General features: G+C 45.4%; 1 protein-coding gene across 1 annotated transcript in view; it reads right to left on the bottom strand.

Moving 5' to 3' along the window:
- The window catches only part of SMOX (spermine oxidase), a 50,749-nt gene that overhangs the window by 17,183 nt on the left and 20,010 nt on the right, over positions 1-13,556 (bottom strand). Inside the window, exons 2-3 of the mRNA XM_038135533.1 lie at positions 7,942-8,176; positions 2,964-3,190 (exon numbers count right to left, since the gene is read on the bottom strand). Of these exons, the coding sequence (XP_037991461.1) occupies positions 2,964-3,190; positions 7,942-8,149 (435 nt within the window). The 5' untranslated portion in view covers positions 8,150-8,176. The remainder of the gene's footprint in view (positions 1-2,963; positions 3,191-7,941; positions 8,177-13,556) is intronic.

Below are 13,556 nucleotides of genomic sequence, written 5' to 3'. Positions count from 1 at the left end.
CCAGTGAAACTCAAGGGAGACCCCTTGCACTTTGAATTCCTGAGAATTTGGTATCCAGATGACAAGACAACCGGGGCTAGAGAGACCCAGCTGGAGGAGAAGAGCTGAAGGCACAGGCTGGAGCCCCAGCAGCAGCTGCAGGCAAAGCCAGGCAGGGTGTGAGTGCGGGGGAGCGAGCCGGCTGTGCACAGAGGGCAGGCCTTTGGAAGGGTGACAATTTAGCCCTGCTCATTCAGGGATACATTTTCCACTGTTCGTGCCAGTCCTGCATCCCTGATTAGGCTTTGCATCCATCATGGGTTGCTGGCTGTTTTGTGGGGGGGATCTTTTTTTTCAGCTCAGGGACAGGGTGTGTCCCAGCCTTTGCTATCTCAGCCTCCTCTGAAGGGATGAGATGACAGGATGGTGGGATTGCTAATAAAAACCTGAGGAAGCTCCTGTGAGACAAGGGAAGATCCTCACCTCAGGATTTAGTGATCTGTAAGATGACTTTTTCTCCTGGACAATTTCAAAATGCTTTAACAAAACCAATCATAAGACCTACCTCCCTAAAAAAAAACAAATACAGAGATGCAGAACTGAAAATTCCTGCTGTTCCTTCCCAGCATTCATTTCACCACCAGTTAAAGGAACAGAACTTCAAAAAGGTAAGTAACCTCTAATGAAAAAAACCCTCACAAAATCACAGAATGGTTGGGTCGGAAGGGACCTGGAGGATTGTATTTTTCCAACTGCCCTGCCATGGGCAAGGACACCTTCCATCAGACCAAATTGATCCAAGCCACATCCAACCTGGCCCTGGGCACTTCCAGGGATCCAGGGGCAGCCACAGCTTCTCTGGGTACCTTGTCCCTGGTTCTCACCACTCTCACAGTAATGCTGGGGAAGTGAGGGACACCCCAAAACACAAACCAGAAACACCCCTACCACAATCAGCATGTGTGGAACACCCTCTGCACTTTATGCCAGAGGAAAATGTCCCCAAAGCCACACGCCTGCTCCTGGCTGCCCTCCCTCCAGGGCACTTGTATTTCCTACAGCCATTTTAACTGGGTATTTTTATGAGGTCACATAGCTTGCCTGAAATCCCACTTTTCCTAGGCAGAGCAGGGAACAAACCACTGCCAAATGCCTTAAATCAGTACAGATCCTCCAGCCTGGCACCCCAGAGAGGCTGAGACAAGCAGCTCAACAAAACCATGAGCTGCTCCTGCAAAAAATTCCAGCAGGCTTTGGAGGAAGGCAGAGAAAGCCCCTCCCAGCAAGAGCAATTAAGGGGCTGGCTAATGTCCCCTGCTTGGCTCCAGCTGTCCCTTAAGTATTTTTTATCACCACGAGTGGCTGCAGACATTTTTACAAGCCATAAATGTGAAAGCCTTTTCTGTCTCCCAGCGATAAAGATATCCTGTGGCAATGATAAGCTAATTAGGTGTTGTGTAAAGAAGATTAACTTTTAATGTGCTGTTCTCTCATGTCACTAGCTGCCCCTTCCTCTCCCCTTTAAAAGAAATGGTAGATTTACCAAATTAATCATTTCTAAAACACTGGTACCTGGTTATGGCCTTTATCTTACTGGGTTTATCTTGAAGCTAAGTGGCTCTCATCTCTGCATTCCCTTCTCATTCTGGAGCCTGCCCTCCCTGTGCTGGAGATTTTCCTATCATCTTCCAGACAGGATGATCACCAAGCCCTGTGCACAGTTTGGCAGTGTTCCATTTACATAAATAATGCTGCTCACTGCAGTATTTTCATTTACTCTTTCTAGCACCAGTTGCTGTTAATCTTCTTCCACACACATCTCACCTGCCTTTTTTTCCTGCCTGAAAAAAGTCTCATTTGTTTTTTTAATCCAGTAATATGAAAAATTGTTCAGATGAACTATATTCACCTGCATTTGTCCAAGACGTTGTCCACAGCTTGACAAATCCTCCCCAAAAGGAGATTTCTTTGAAATTCCTACTACTCCTCTCTGAAACTGAAATGATTTTGTGCCATCCCATCACTGACTCCAGTCCAGAAACACAGGACAGTGCCAAAAATCTTTTCCACAGAAAAAAAAAAATCCCTTTTTCTGCTCCCCACCCAATTCTTGATAATTCCTTACAGGCTACAGTGACTTTTCTAATGCTCCCAGACATATTTTTAAACAAAGTATGCAAGAGTAACCTGAACCTAGCAAGTGTTCAGCCAAGAGTCAAATACTAAAGTTTGCTGTCAGATGAAAATCTGAAGGTTTTAGGCATGGCTACAGCCTGATGAAAATATTCATGTTTTGTTCCATTTTCTACAACCCACTGAGAGATCACATTACCTGGAGGGCCAGACAGTCTGCATGACCCCTCTAAATATACTTCACAAGCAGCATTAAAAAAATGTGGGGAATAATTATAATTAACTTTGGCAAGAAAAAGAGTTTAAATAACCTTCAACTGAAGTCCATGCTGGTCTGAATCTCCCAGAAAAGATGTTCCTTTCCTTCTGATGCAAAAAAACTTGCAATTCCTACGAAACTGCACTGACTTTGGCACACCACACAGCATTTCACAGTATTTATAACCAATAAAAAGTCACAGGGTACAATATTTAGCTGGTTGTTGCTAAGGTTTTGCTACTTTGTTTAGCAATTTGATCCTTCCACTACTTCTTTAATTAAGCACTGGATTAATTACTGGATCTCCCCAGCAAATTACTGTATCTCCCCAGAAATAATTGCTGGAAGTGATTAAATGGATTACAAAGATGGAAAGATTTTTCTTCCTCACCACAAAGAGTTAATCCCACATCAGGGACAAATGGGGTGCAGTGAATCAGATGAGAGAAAACTTAGCATTGAATTTTTTTTTTTTTCCAAAGAAATTAAAGACATTGCTGTTTTTCTACCTTTGTCCTGGAATGTTCTAACTGCCAAGGGGTCTCAGTGTTCCAGGAAAATCTACCACTTGACAAAGCAGCTGGACACCAACCTCGTTGTATAAATCACTGAATTCTTCAACCACATCTTTCGGGATCCTCTGCCCGCTGTTGGTGAGGTGATAAGCCACCCCATTCTTGGAGTAAAGGCTGATCCGCCCAACGCTCCTCTCGCTGTCAGTGGTTTCTTCCAGCAAACCATTGTCTTCTGCTAGATGATAGACTGGGTTTCCATGTGAACCATGAATCCACGTAGCTCCCAGCTCAAAAGTGGCATGCCCTGCAGGAGAGGAAGCCAAGCACACTGGTTATGGAAGCCTGTTTTCCTGGAGGCTTCTCACGATCAGCCCTGAATAAAATGTGCAAAAGCAGAATTGCCCAAGGACAGCACATGTTTGAACATCCCTTAAGGGAGTTTTTCCTCTGTTAGACACAACGCCAGCATTCTTCCAACTGGTCCTTTGGGATACAGGTTTGGGTATTGCCAGAAGGATGGGATGTTGCAATAAAGATCCCTCACAGTGACACACCTCTGATACTTAAGGAGAAATTCAGCCCTTCTCAATTCCCAGCTCTCACCACAGCTGTTGCCAGCAGGGAGATGTAGGAAAATGTGGATTGCAACACTGGCCTGAATACTGAACCTTGTCCTGTGACTAAAACCAGTTGTTATTTACAAATACACCTCAGATCAACTGCAATAAAACATGCATTTCCATTCCCCAAATGAGTCAATAGGCTGTATTTTATTACTTTTGCCTTTGGAGATTTATATATCAGGTTCTTTAAAAAGAGGCACTGTCAGGCTAAACACCGAAAGCATTCTGTTTTCATCACCTGTACTCTCTCTTTCTGCTTGAAAAACACAAAGAATGTGGTCGGCCCCACTCTCCCCATCCCTTACAACTATCAGGATTTGCACCAGGGCTTTGTCCCCCCCAAATCCAGCACTGCCAGACTGGGCTGAGAGCACAGGGGGATGCTCAGCAGCTGAAAGGAGGTGCTAAAAATAAGCTTGGGTCATGTATCCCCCCCGTATTTTGACAGATCCTCAGAAGCCCAAAGCTAGTTTAAAGTCTGACAGAGCTGGGCATCTCCCAGCACCCCTGCAGCAGTGTGGGAATGCCTGATTAAGCAGGATAATTAATAGCATCCTGCTTGATGAGGAAAGGATGGTGCAGTTCCCAGCTATCATTTGCTGTTTAACATGTAAATGTATGCTCAGAGAGAGAGGCACTGCAGCACTGAGCTGTGCTGCAGTCAGGTTTAAAGGGTGAAAGCTCCGAGGAATGCTGTTCCCTGGCTCTGAGAGCCCCTGCCTCTGAGGGAAGCTCCACGGATCTCATTTTCCAAGCAGCCCCTTTGTCAGTGAGAGCTGTGCTGACTGCCCTTCAAAAGCTGCAGTGCTGCAGGAGTTTCTACACCACAGCACCTGCTCCAGAGAGCAGCACCAACACACAGGCCTGAATACTTCAGGTGCCACTGACTCCAACACACCCCAGAGCACCCAGCCAGGTGGAAATGACTGAGCACTGGCAGCCAAAGGTAGAGAGCTCATCAATATTGCAAGTGGCAGTCCCCTGGTTAATGCAATCCTCCTGCAACTCAGCCCATGCCAAGCAGCAGCAGGAATGCTGCCTCCTGCTCTAGGGCAGCAGTTTGGTCTCTGCTGCACAGCAATCCTGCTGAGACACCTGATTTTTCAAAGAAAACAATTTGCCAGCAGGTCCTGCTGCTGCCTTAGTGCTTGGTGACAGTGATGATGTGTTCCAAGTTCTCCTGTTGAGCTGTGTGGAACATAATCAAATACCAACAAATTAAATACTAACTCTTGCTTGTAATATTCATGCTCACTATCATCACTACCAGATAAGCCAGGTCTTACCAGGTATAAATTAAATTATAAATTATTTTAAAGTGTAAAATAAAATAAAATTATTTTAAACAGAGACAGACAATTTACTTTCAGGCCCTTAAGGGATTTTAGGTTCTAAATTAATCTATTTGGAATGAATCATGCCATACAACAACAACAACAACAACAACAAAAAGCAGAGAAACACACAGATTGTGCATCAAGCCTCCTGGATAGGGATGGCAACTTTCACATTTCCCTTTGCAGCCCTGGCCGTTTCTTGGGTATCCTGTGGTGAAATAGCTGCAGTGGATACAAATGTTATAGGTCATATGCAGGAAACACAGTGCTCAAACACACAAACCCTCTGCCTCACCTGTCCTAGAATCAAACCTCTGAATATCCAAATTACTCCCCTGGGCTGAGAAGCAACAGTCTGTGCACTTGAGGGAAAATTCTGTCCCCTACAAGACGTGGCTCAGTGAGGGGGATGGATTCAGATATAACCCCGAGAAGGTGCCACAATGCCACAGAATGGTTTGGATCATCTTTTTCTAGCCCCCACCCACGGGCAGGGACATCTTCCACTGTCCCAGGTTGCTCCCAGCCCTGTCCAACCTGGCCTTGGACACTTCCAGGGATCCAGGGGCAGCCACAGCTTCTCTGGGCACCCTGTGCCAGGGCCTCCCCACCCTCACAGGGAAGAATTTCTTCCTAAGTAGCTCTGCTGAAATTTAAATCAGATCTTTAGTCAAGTGTGCAGACAGGAGAGGCCAGAGCCAGAACATGGATCCACCTTGGCAGAGAACTGCAGCTCACACCCACACAGGGCAACGTTGAGAGCTAGCAGATAAGATAAGAGAAAGATAAGATAAGACAGTTTGGAGTTTTAAAAAATTAATAAAAGACTAAGACTTTGGATGCCAGCCTCTGCTCTGCAACTAACAGCTACATCTACAAACTCTGAGATTGCCTCCAGACTGAAACACCTGCTCTCCTCTCTTGTTAGTTAAGAGGTGTTCATGAGGAGGAGGTGGATTCCCAGCAAAGATGTGAGTAGCTGGTGAAGGTGGGCAAAGATGAGAGATTCAGCCTCGGTACTAAAACACCAGAACTGTTTCACAGGTGCACTGGGAGAATGATCTGTGGCTCCCCAAAGATTTCAGCTCTTTCACACTTCCCTCCTCTCACAGGCATCATCCAGGATATTTTTAATACAGCGGATTGTGTGTAAAGGACACACTTCCCATCCTAACCTCTATGCCAAGTCTCAGCAGAATGTAAAGTGCCCCACTCAAACCTCTAGAGATTAGATTTTTCCAACTGCCTTTCCACTGGTTTCCCTTCTGCAAGTTCACAGGAGGCTGCTGTTTATTTACTGTGGTGAGTTTATCAAGTAAAACACAGTAAGTGATGTAAGCACCTAAGAAATAAAAAAGAAAGCAGGGCAGCAGGAGGGCAAAGGTAATATCCAGAGTGGGATCAGAACTAGAATTAGTTAACTGAAATCAGGAAAGCATTCAGGAAAATCAGAGAGCTTTATGCCTCCTGCAGAGAATAGACAGGCAATGTCCCTCTGGATACCAGGAAAAGCTTCAGTGACTCCTGTGCTACAAAGGACAACGTTTGTTCTAGGAGTTTTGCCTGTAGAGATTTTTTAATTGACCTGGCATTAAAATATTCAGAGTCTGCACCTTTATTACACACTAAGAAAGGAGGCTGCAGAGGTAGGAAAGCTGAAAATTAGTATAAAGGGATACATTGAAGATGTTTTTCCATCAGCCTGATTCCCAGTGGGTAGCGCCCCAGACAGTAAATTAGTTCTAGGGAAATGAATGGGGTTGTTTGTGAAGCAGAACAGCTCGGGGTTTCCCCTTTCTAAGGGCTCTAAGCCCTGAGAAACAACCCTTCAACAGCCTGGAGATTTACTGTCTGCTCCTGGGAACGAGTCAAGCTGGAAAACCTGGGTGGAAACCGTCTGCATACAGTTACTCAATCACAGACCTGTTACACAGAGCTCTTCCTGTGCGAGAGAAAACAATCACCCAAACCTTTTATTTCATGGAAACACAGGTTTGGAGCAGCCCTGGGTCACAACTGAAGCACAAGACAGCACAGAACCACCCACCCAGCCCGAGCGGTGCCCAAGGATTTAAATATTTACTCTCCTGACACCGCCACACCTCGAACCATTTTGCACATGCACACAACCCCATTTCCAAGGTTCATCTGACCTCGTGGCCACACAAACCCCACCAGCAGCCCACTGCAGGTGCTGATGCCATTTCCAGATGCCTCACTGTCCCTTCATGGTCTCCAGAAGCTGATGCCTTAAACAGCTGGAACAGAGGCTAGACAGAGTTAAGGGGAATAAAAGGATATTTATTGAAGGGCCTTCAAAGGCCACACCCTGGCAGTACCAGAGCCATGGCTTTGGCTCTGCCCAGATGGCTCCAAGATGGAAGCAAAAAGAGGGCTTGGTCACAAGATTTCACATTTTTATAAGTTATGGTCCATTAGCATACTAATTGTCCAATTACAGCCCCTGCCCATGAAGTCCCATCCTTCTTATTTTTTCTCTCTTCAGTCCACGTCATTTATACTCTTGGGCCTGAGATCGAGATCCAGCTGTCCATGAGTCCCCTGGCTAGAGAAGGCATCCCTACTCTGTGGTTTTTGCAGGGCAGCCAGGATGAGGGAAGAGACGAGAATGTTGACTCTATGTTTCAGAAGGCTGATTTATTATATTATGATATATATTATATTAAAAATGCTGTATTAAAACTATACTAAAAGAATAGAGAGAAAGGCATCATCAGAAGGCGAGACAGGAATACAATGGAATGAATAATAAAGTCTTGAAACACTCCGGACAGCTGGACTGTGATTGGCCATTAATTAGAAACAACCACATAAGGCCAATCACGGATCCACCTGTTGCATTCCACAGCAGCAGACAGTCATTGTTTACATTTTGTCCTTGAGGCCTCTCAGCTTCTCAGGAGAAGAAAATCCTGACAAAAGGAATTTCATAAAATATGTCTGTGACACTACCCTGCGCAGAGAGCTCACCATCCCCTAACATGAAACCCAGACCCACACACCAAAGCAGCCCAAAACCAAAAAGAAGAACAAAAACCCAGAAAGCTGAAACCCCAGAGGTGCATCCCTCTCACCGAGTTGGACGCTCTGCACGCGGCCCCCGATGCGGTCGGTCGCCTCGAGGACTGTTACATCCGTGAATCCGCTTTCCAGGAGCGCCTTGGCTGCCGACAGGCCCGCGAGCCCAGCACCGATCACGACTATTCGAGGCTGTCGCTTTCTCCGTAGGCCACTACTAAGAGGATCATCCGTGCTGTCTGCAGATATTTCACAACTTTGCATGCCGTCCAAGCTCTCTTTCTAAGGAACCTGTAGGAGGAAGCAGACAGGTGTGCTCAGATCCAGCTTATCCTCTGCAGTTGAAAGGATCAGAAATTAAGAAGTCCGGCGGAAAAGAAAAACTTGGTGAGTTAGACCCAGCCTTCAACATGGGATGCACAGAAAGGATAACTGAGGTCAAGCTGGGATGTAAAACAACTTTTTAGCCTGGAGCACCAAGAACTTCAGAAATCTCCACCCTTTCATGCCATGTAGACTATTTCCAAACAAGTTAAAGGACTTTCAAACGCCCATCTTTTTATATAAACTCCAAAAGTGGTAATTTTGTGGTGAAGACTTTTAAAAGAAAGAGAACCACGTCCCCAGTGCTGAAAAGCTCCACAACCCAGCAATGAAGCTCCACTTTGCCACTGTGGCAACCACAAAGCCTGAATTTCAGATCCTCTAAGTAGGGGAGGAGGTAAGGAGGATTTAGCTCAAAGCAAGGACACTGGATCTCAAGCCAGCCATTACAGAAATGGGACAGACAGGGAAATGTTTCAAGTGATGGAAGTCAACAAGGGCCATTCCAAAATTTCCCAAAATGCAGCCCCTGGAGCCAACACTGTCCTGCCACATCAGGCTCAGCCTCAGGCTTAGATGAGAGGTTCAAACCCACACCAGTCCTGACTAGTCCAAATCTACCCAAATCTCCACCTTCCAATATATTCAACTGCTCCTCCCAGCAGTACCCTGTTTTCCTTGGCAAACTCCTAGAAAACACCTTTTTACTGCTATCTACCCTTATTTCTCAGGTCCCACCACATCATTTTAGTAGGTGGGACCATGCCCTGAGCCCATGGTTAAGGTTCAACCCTGATCAGGGATGACCACTGCAGGATGTCTTTATTCACAAAAGCCAGCGTGCACTTACCTGGTTCTGGGTGGTTCACACCCTCCCTCAGGAGCACGAAGAACAGGGTGCAGAGATTCCTACCCCTCCAGACCTGAGCTGACGTGAGTCCCAACTTGCAAAGGATAAACACACAGCCCATGATTTATCAGCCCTGGAATCAGCTGATGCCCAGTGATTTGGGCACAATTCCTTGCCTCCCCCTCCTCCCTCCCCAAACAGAGATATCCAAGGCGCTTGTAGTGTGCTGCCTCTACCTGTTGCCAAGCTGCTGGATATCCACTCTGAGTTCTTCCTCAATTCTCCCAACATTTGGCCATTGACAAAGATTCCTACTCCTCTCTTCCATCACCAGAAGGGTCGACTTAAAACACTGCTGGCCTACTGCAGTATGTGATCACAGGAACTAATGAAGCAGTTTCATTTGGAGAGTCCCTTTTTCTCCAGGATTTTAGGGAATTTATGTATATTGACCAAGCAATATCCACTCTCTGAAAGGGAGCTGACACCAGACTGCAGTCAGCAGGGATTTAGGCAGTGGTATGAAGAGGAGAGTGGTCCCACTGGAGCTCTGACAACTCTTTTGAAAATGTTTGGTTTCACCTGAAACAGCTTCAGCTCAATCCACCCTTCTGCGGACTCACCTGCAAGAGGGATTTGCACAGTGTGTGCAAACTCTGATTCTGCCACTGCAGCTTGTCCCAGGCAGCCCTGCATCAGCTCCAACTGCCACTGCAGCAGCTTCCAACGGCCACAGCCCAACAGAAGGTAGATCACAGAATTCTCAAGGATGGGACCTTCCAGCTCATCCCATTCCCACCCCCTGCCATGGACAGGGACACCTTCCCATAACCCAGGTTTCTCCAAGCCCTGTCCAACCTGGCCTTAGACTCTTCCAGGGATCCAGGGGCAGCCACAGCTTCTCTGGGCACCCTGTGCCAGGGCCTCACCACCCTCACAGGGAAGACCTTCATCCTAATGTCCAATCTAAAGCTCCCTCTAGTTTAAAACTGCTCCCTCCTTGTCCTGTCACTGTCTGCCTGTGTAAAAAGTTGGTCTCTGTCTTTTTTTGTAAGCCCTCCTTAGGCCCTGGAAGAGGCTCTGAGCTCTCCCTGGAGCCTTCCCTTCTCCAGGTGAACATTCCCAGCTGTCCCAGCCTGGCTCCAGAGCAGAGGAGCTCCAGCCCTTGGAGCATCTCTGTGGCCTCCTCCAGACTCTCTCCAGCAGCTCCAGGTCCTTCTGTTGTTGGGCGTCCCAGCACTGCAGGTGGGGTCTCACTAGGGCAGAACAGAAAGGGAGAATTCCCTCCCACAGATATTCTACAACCCTCTCCCCTTCTTGTTCTCCTGAAAACACTTTAATCCATGTATTTTCATTGCCACAGTAAAGGAGCATCTTTTCTACCATCTATATCCAGTAGAAATTGAAGGGTTTTAGCTCAGTTCTTTAAGCACAGCTTTCCTAATCCTAGCTTTGGCAAGCTCCTGTGAATTCTTAACATGAAAGCTCCAAGAAAATGTTTTCCCCCATTTCAGCATTTTAATACTGGATTAGGTGACCTGTCTAGACAGATGAGAAAATAGCAGGGTGTTTTGTGTGTACAGAACTCAGATTTGGAAACCACCCTTAATTAGCCAACAACCTGTACCATATCATCAGCAGGGAAAGGCAATTAAAATTTAGCAAAAGCTTGAGCTTTCCAACCAGGATCCACATTCCACAGGGGAATGAACGGGTGGTATAAACACAGAAAGTCCTCACTACGCTTCATTTCAGTATCAATTATTCCCTCTGGTAGGCTCATGAGGGAGACAAGCACATAAAACAGAACTCACAGAATGACCAGGTTGGAAGAGACCTTCAAGAACAACTCATGCCCCAACACCTCAAGTAAACCCTGACACCCAGTGCCACATCCAGGCTTTTTTTAAACACATCCAGGGATGGTGACTCCACCACCTCTCTGGGCAGAAAATTCCAGTACTTTATCCCTCTTTCCATAAAAAAATTTTTCCTAATATCCAACCTGTATTACCCTTGGTGCAGCTTGAGACTGTGCCCTCTTGTTCTATCATCCATTGTGTGCAGTGCTCTCCCTTCAGCACTTGCCAAGTGGCTCTTGAGCCAGTGGATATTACCAGGTCCTCTGACACAAAGACAGTTTGGCTTTTTACTTCTTCTTGATTGCCAAAAAGGCTTGTTTCTCTTTTATTTTGTTTTTTCCTTTTGTCTTTTAATCACAGGGTAAGAAGTGTGTTGGCTGTTGTACTGTGAATCTCTCTCAGACTGTAATTTTACTTGGTGTCCATCTAAGAGCAAGGGTAGCACTAAATCACAGCTTCACTCAAAGCAAAATTCCCCTGCTTTGTCTTGCTTACAGTGTTCCTGTGAGACAGCCAAGAGGCACTGGTTACCCACAAGAAGAAAATATCCAAACACCCATCTTCCTTTTGTCTGAAACTACAGCTTCCATCCTCTTAGCTCTTGTGCTTGTAAGTGCCTCACTCAGGATATTTTAATCAATTGTACTTCCAGGCTTGCCCCCTTTTCTCAGTCTCTATCTCCATTCTGTCCCTGACTCCTAAGGAGAAATTACTCTCCATTCATCCCCTCTCACTCTGGTCCATTTCCTTTGTTCAAAAAAAAAACCCAAATGAACACCCTTAAAAAAATCCCTAAAACCAAGCCCTCCCTAAAAAAAAAAAAAAAACCAAAACCTGAGCATAACTGCTGTTTTCCAGCAGACAAATCTTTGCAAAAATATATCTTCTGAGATGGGCATCATTCTACCAAGCCAGAATCATGGGTTTCCATTCCTAGCATTTGTACTTGCTACAAGTTCAGTGGGGTGACAACGTCATGATTTTTTTTTTCCCATTATTTTGCCAGCAAAACCTTGCATGTCACAAGGAAGAAGCCAGAGAATTAAGGCAGTTCACAACTGCCCTCCTTACTACAACAATACTCTTGTGAGCAGGCAATTCTTCTAGGACCCCTCAGAAAAAGGTCACTAAGGCTCCAACTATTTAAAAATAGAAAACCAAAATAAACAAAAGCATTTCTCAAGGAAATCTACTATTCTTAGCTCACCCAACTTCTCCTGTGGCAGTATTGTTGTAGCCCTGGTGACACAAAGACCTGGGCATGGCAAGGCTCTGAAAATGAGCCTTGTGTGCTTGAAGGCTTGGCTGAAGGTTGGTCAGGATTTGGGGGTTTGTTTGGGGTTTTCCACCAGGATTGGTTAATCTTTAAAAAGTGACCTTCCTTCAGACGCTGTATCACACAGCAGGTTGTCATTTACCCATGAGCTGGGACTGCTGGCATTCCCAGACCAAATTCATGGTCATCCCAGAGGGACCCATCTCACCCCGTCACTATTTCAGGTGTTCAGCTAGCATTTGCTGCCCACTTGCATTTTCAGGGCATGGAGAGGAGGAGAAATCCATCCTGCTGACCCCTGGCATTCCTGTCTCAGGATGGCTGAGCTGGAAGGGAGCTTACAGACAGTTTTAAAAGGTCACCTGACCTTTCTGAGTGCTCTTAAATTGTGTTGAATCAACAGCCTTCACACTAACAAGTGTAACAGCCAGTCTGGAGGGTGAGAAATGCACCATCAACACAAACACATTCCCTGCTGACTGCACAGACCAGCAGAAAAATTTACCAGAATCACTTTATTCCCTGTAGGTTTTTATTTGATGAGAATTAAGCATCATCCCTAATCAGAAAGCTAAGCAATGATATTGCGTGTGGTTGAAAGGAACTTGGATAAAAGCAACAAGAGTCAGCTGAAAGACTAAATGGGAGCACAAGAAATAAACACGCTACTATTTCCTCATTATTTTAAGTGCAGCTATTCAAAATACTATCAACACATGAAGAGGCACTGAATACACATGTGTTTATAATACAGGTTTGTCATCACAGCCTGAAAGTGTTTACTGAGAAAATCTGACACCAAATTAATTCAATCTAAGCAGACACAAAGTGAGATTGAGAAACCAAGAGCAGAAGCCAGAAAAAAAAATCACAACAAAAATAAAATATCTAATTTTAACAATGACACTAATCAGCTGTTGAAATACTTTCCTCTAAAGACAGAGAGGATACTGGTTGAAGCTTTCAACTCAGGATCCAATCTGTCGTAAACATTTACACTCCAGTCCCAGCTGAAGACCGAGCTGTGGTGCTGGGAATTATCCTGCCAATTCACTAGAGATGGCTAGGTTTGAACTGCAAAACAAAATTTTGTGGTCTTTGCACCTCGGGAATCTACCGTGATGAAAACAGTAAAAAAAAAATAAATTTAAAAATAATAATAATACCAGCAAACTTTTTGATCCAGAGTTTCAAAAGCCTTTTTTTCAATAGATGTAATAACCTCTGTTATTTCATCAGCTGCATAAGGAGAAGTGTTTATCTGAAAGCACTGTTAGCTGAGCCTGAAGGCAAAAGCTCCACCACACAGAATGAAAAAGGTGACTTATTCAGCAGATGTAAAGACACTGCAGTTGTTAG

This window comes from Motacilla alba, chromosome 4, assembly GCF_015832195.1.
Source record: "Motacilla alba alba isolate MOTALB_02 chromosome 4, Motacilla_alba_V1.0_pri, whole genome shotgun sequence".
NCBI classification, from domain to species: Eukaryota; Metazoa; Chordata; class Aves; order Passeriformes; family Motacillidae; genus Motacilla; species Motacilla alba.
Note: the sequence above shows the minus strand (reverse complement) of the source record. Positions and strands in the feature narration are given on the sequence as shown.